General features: G+C 46.7%; 1 protein-coding gene across 1 annotated transcript in view; it reads left to right on the top strand.

The window, feature by feature from the left end:
• The first annotated feature begins 2,411 nt into the window (after positions 1-2,411).
• The window catches only part of LOC102676767 (optomotor-blind protein-like), a 110,156-nt gene continuing 107,061 nt past the window's right edge, over positions 2,412-5,506 (top strand). The window contains 2 exon segments of the mRNA XM_031508436.1: positions 2,412-2,779; positions 2,782-2,846. Of these exon segments, the coding sequence (XP_031364296.1) occupies positions 2,553-2,779; positions 2,782-2,846 (292 nt within the window). The 5' untranslated portion in view covers positions 2,412-2,552.

Below are 5,506 nucleotides of genomic sequence, written 5' to 3' on the forward strand. Positions count from 1 at the left end.
AGGAAGGTGCCGAAGGGACGCGTGAGACTGACCGAGTGGTGGGGGGACGAGTCACGTGACCGCGAGTAGTGGGGATCGCGCGGTCGGAGTGGGGATTCGGTGGGCGGGGCCAGTGGTTTCTCCTCCGTTGACGATTCTCGGGACGCAGGGCGCAGGTCGATTCGAACGATCCGCACGAGGGACGATGCGATGGGTGGGGAGGGGGGGTGAAAGGGCAGAGGGAGAGGATGGGCACGGGGTGATGCTCGTGACGCTGGCTAGCGCGAATTTTGGCACAGCTCGCGAAAATTTCTCACTCGACTTTCCGCGGAAAACTCGGACGGCTCTTGACACGGCCAATCGGCTTGAATTATGACTGATGAAGTGCCGTTTCGCGGGCTAATGGAGGAAACCGACCGTCGAGGCTAGCCGGTGTTAAGTATGGATCAGTTCGCTACCTACGTGAATCTCTCTTGACCTGGCTCGGAACGACAGGGACTAAAATTGGAGACGTTGGATGGCATCGTTGATTTACGAGTAGATTCAGACGTACGTATACTAATTTTACCGATGATAGCGATACTCGATTGGTTGGTAAGATGTATTCGAGTTAACTTCGAAGAACACGGTGGTAAGAATATAATTTTTGTTCGATCTTTTTGCTTTCGCAGAACGAATAAATAAGGTCGATCGATTTCCACGGATCAAGAATTTCACGGAGAAATCAATGTGAAAGCTTCTCCCGAAAAAGAAAAAAAAAAAAAAATACTCGACACCTTGCAAATACTCTCTATCAAAAACATCTCGTCACAGAGCGCGTTTCCCCTGTTCCTGAAAAACTGCATGATTTTATCGCCCGATCCGCGGCAAAGCCCGTGAAAATCCAAGCAACGTGTCAATCGGCTGCGTTGTCGACAGCGAAGTTTCGAGCAACGTCGATCACCTCCCCCTCTCTCTCCCCCTCCCTTTCCCAACAACCTCGCGAACAACCCGATGCCGCGGGGAGGGTGGTGTTAATGGGCGTATTCGCGGTTAACACCCTTAAATTCGCGCTGGGGAGGGGAGGGGACCGACGGCCGGGGAAGAGAGAGAGAGAGAGAGAGAGGGACGGAGAACGTCGGAAAAGGCGTCGAGAGCAACGCCGCTCGGATTGGCGCCGGAACGCCAATCCGAACTACGAGTGCTCATTATCGCCCGCTGCTCGTTGTGGTGGGGAGTCGGAGTAGACAGCACTACCCCTCCTCGTCCTTCTCTCGGCCGCTCGGCTAGTCTCGTTCTTGTTCGACGCGGTGGTGCACCGCGGTCGCCTGCTAGGTTGTCGAGGCAGGTTTCCCCCACCAGGGCTCCACGNCGAGAAAGAAAGAGAGTTTCTTTTTTTCCGCCTCGGTCGCGTGTCGGTGTCGGTGTCGCGTGAACGTTTGGATTCGCCTCGCGTCCCTCGAGTAAGTACACGCGTTCGAAGTATACGAAATATACAGTGGTAAAAGTGTGCGCGCGTGTCGCGTCGAACTTGCTTGCTCGCTTGCGGGTTAAGTCACGGGACGGGACGGAACATTTGTAGGTGTTCGAAAAAACGAAGAAGTGAATGATGAAGTGAACAGTGAAAAGCAAGAAGAATATACGACGAATCCTCGAGGTGGTGGTTTTGTTCGATCGATCGGTGCTTTCGGCCACGGTGTGACTCTGTCCAAGCGCCACCGCCGTCTCTCCGCGAGCCAGTTCACCGTATCAACGCATCTTTCCTCGTGGATGAGTGCTCTGCGCGTGCTTCGCAAAAAACTCTCCTCCCCCGGTGTTTCTCGCAAAGTAAATTGGTGATATCCTACGAGAAAGATATTGTTTCCAAGTGAGAGGCAGGGTTCCAAGGTGAGAGGGTTCTCGAGGGTTCAGGAGGAGGAAGGAGACGTACGATATGTCGAGCGGACGGCTCGCGACGGACTTCGAGGGACGGAGATCGCAGGGGGAGCGACGAGAACGCAGCGTGGATCGAGGCCTACGCTCCTGAACGTTTCGTCCACGTAGCACGTTGCAAATTCGTGGAAAAACTCGCGAGTATGCCCGAGATCCGAGCGACGGCCGAGACTGAAATCGCGCTGCACCTGGTAACATCGGCGTCACTCGACGCGGCACGGATCACTGAGATACAACGGTAATCGAATCCTACACGAAGAAACAAAACATCCCTCGTGTATCGAAAAAGAAAAAAGAAGAGGAGGAGGAGGAAAAGGGAAAAGAAAGAGGAAAAAGAGAGGAAAATAAAGGGGAAAAAAAGCAACCGCAACGTCTAAAATTCGATCCCCCGTAATGTGTATTGTGTTGTTGTGCGTGTGAAATCCAAGTTGTTCGAACGGTAAGAAAGAAAGAAAAGAAGAAGAAGAAGAAGAAGAAGAAGAAGAGTAGAAACAAGAAGAGAGCGAGGAGAAGAAGGGGAGGAAAGAGAGAATCGAAAGAAGAGGAAGGGGAAAAAATAGGAAGAAGAGGAAAAGGAGGAAGAAAGGGAAAAGCCTCCCTCGGTTTTTCTGAGTCACTCGAAGAGGAGAATCTCGCGCGACTCGGCACACCCGCCCGTCTCGATGAGATTCGAACAAGACACAGCGTGCAGGGGTACCCACTGCGCCAGCACTCCGCAACCCTCCGCGCTGCAGCAGCGATCACGGATCGAGGAGGTGGTCGAGGAGGAGGTGGACTCCTCCTTGAAGGACATAGACGTAGGCCAACGGCGTAGACGAGAATTGGAGGCTAACGTGGTCGAGGGTGCGAACACGGGGCCGAGGGCCGAGGCGGGGGGGCCTGGGATGGCNGGAAAGGGATCCTCAGCGGCACCCATCATCATCCGCATCTTAACCCCCACGGTATCACGCCGCCAGGTGAGCGATAGCGTTTATGGATCTCTCTCTCTCTTCCTTCTTCTCCTCTTCGTCTCGCTTCCTCCTCGCCCGAGAGAAGTGTTTTCCTTTGGGAAACGGTGGCGGTGATGCTGGTGGTGGTGGTGGTGGTGGTGGTTTTAGGATGGCGGCAGAGAGAGAGAGGGGATGTCTTTCCTTTTTGCAAGGAAATTTTTTCCAGTTTTGTGTTCGATGGAGAAAGGGGAGGAAAGGAGGAGGAGGAGGAGGTTAGAGGTCGATGTAGGTCGACGATGGATTGGTTTTTTGGGAGGTTTTTATTCTTTTATAGATCCTTGTGTTTCTTTATCACGCTATTGTAGAATATATATGTATTTAGGTATTTAGAAAGATGGGTTGAAGCAGATACTTCTTTTTATCCAGTTCAGGGAAGGAGAAATGGTGTTAAGTAGAAACGTTAAGTTAGCAACGTATAACGTCTTTCATTCTGGAATGGAAAGAATGGAGTTAGATAATAATCTTGATGAAAATCGTACAAAATCCTCGAGTAAAGTAGTTTTATCTTGATCTAGAGATCTGTAGGAAAGCAAAAGCTTTTAATTAATCCGTGAGAATGTTTCTTCTATTCGCGTTGAGGCAAAAAGTATTTATACTTTTACATTGTCTCGTCAAACGTTGAAAGAGAAAATGAACTTCGACGTTCATCCCATTGGATCTTTCCATTCGTCACAACTTGTAGAAACGTAGCGTTGATAAGCGAATCTGATAAACATCATTGTCACGAATAGAGTCACGATGGATCTAATCTGTTGGAGAATCTGGATTGAGACGTGGATTATTTGATTCGGGTAGCAGAGAAAAGTAGTAGATAAAAATAGTTTCTCCTACGGTTGCGTAGAATTCGGTAAACAAGCTTGGTAAATGAACTTGAAATTGGATCCAACTATGGCCGAGGAATTTCTTCGATCGTTCGCGATTCGTGTTACTCCAGTTGCAAAGCGAAGGAAGTGGATAAATTTTTGGCCAACAGTTCCCTCTCCCCCTGTCTGCTCGTGAAGAATCAGTTGGGAAAAGAAATTATTCTCCTACTCGTGATTTCTTAACCGTGGATTTCCTAGAATTGTCGAAAGAGAATTTGTGGCGAGAATTATTTATCTTCGTCGGACTCAACTTTCAACAATATTGAAAATTTTGTATCTCGACGACTAAAGATCCATCGTGCGAAGCATCAGTCGTTAAAAATGAAAACCTTTTTATAAATTTTCCACTCAAACTCGAAATTTTGCGATATTAGAAAAATTAGGAATTCTCTAAGAGGAGATCGATCTAACTCTGAAGAATCGTTTCTTCTCTTCTACGTTCTTCAAACCATCTCAAACTCTCGAATACTTCTTACAACGCTAAGAAAAAGAAAAGTTCTATTATTCGCTGCACAAGGCTTCAGAAATTTTCTAAATCTCTCTTCCAAATCCTCGAAAATCGCAACGAGAGAAAAAAGCCGCGCTTACGATTCGAAATACCGTCGTGGAAAAATCGGCCGGCGTTTAATTACATTTAATAATGGATCCAGTTCGTTCCACGATCGACTTGTTGCGCGCGGTTTGCGCAAACCGCCGCCGCGATTTCGGCGCGGAATTCGCCATTTTTTCGAGGTTTATCCATCCTTCGACAACCGATTCTATTAGGATTCTTCCCTCTTCGAGGCAAATTCTCGAAAAAGTGACGAGGGTATCTCGAGATGGACGCGTTTCATATATTTACGTTTCACGTTCGATCGGTTTGTTAAAAGCGTATCCTCGCTCGCCTCGCTTGAAACGAATCGAAACAGGCTATGTTGGAACGGAGTTTGCGATAGCCGGGAGTTTGCGGTTTTAGTTGAAACGGCAGGGAAAGATGATTTGTTTGGCGGACGAAAATTGGTTTGTAAAAGCGGTTTGCTCGAATCGATGAAGGATGAATTAAAATGAGCGAGAAGAAGTGACTCGAGAATAGCATAAACGGTTGACGGTTATGTTCTACTCGGTGAAACGATAGAATTATTTATGGATAGATAGAGAAATATGTACGCGAGTATATATTCTTACTGTTGTAGTATAAGAATAATTTATAGGGTGTGCGATACAGTGATGATGAAAGTGTAGAAACATAAAGTTCTCTATTAAGTTAGGTATTCTTCTTGGGGAGATTTCTTAAATTTTGGAGCGCGATTCGAGTTTGAAAGCTTCGTGACTTTGTGCAATTTTGTATCCAATCGCGAGAAGGAGGTCTTCTTTCTTTGTGTGTATAATTTTGAAAAAGTATTGGTGAAATTAGGAGTGTTGTTAGCATCCTGGTTGATGGCAACTATTTTTTTGAATCCAAGAATTCGTTCGCTCGAATCGATTGATGATGGAAACAAAGGAATCGAAGGAAATTTGATCGACAAGCTCGAGAAATCGAAACGAAAGCGGAAACTCGACGAGGCGAGCTAAAATTGCGAGGAAAATTCGTTGATGTTGCAACGAAAGAAAAATTTACGATTTTTTCCCTTGCTCTAAATTTTGGTTAGAATTATTCGAAACAATAATTTATTTTATCCTCAGAAAATTAATTCGACAATTACAGCGCAACAAGTAGTCGAAGTAAAATTAACCTAACCTCGATTTTTCCATTTTTCTTTCTTTTTTTTTTTTTTTTTTTTTTTT

The sequence above is a fragment of the Apis dorsata genome, unplaced genomic scaffold (assembly GCF_000469605.1).
Source record: "Apis dorsata unplaced genomic scaffold, Apis dorsata 1.3 scaffold_86, whole genome shotgun sequence".
NCBI lineage: Eukaryota > Metazoa > Arthropoda > Insecta > Hymenoptera > Apidae > Apis > Apis dorsata.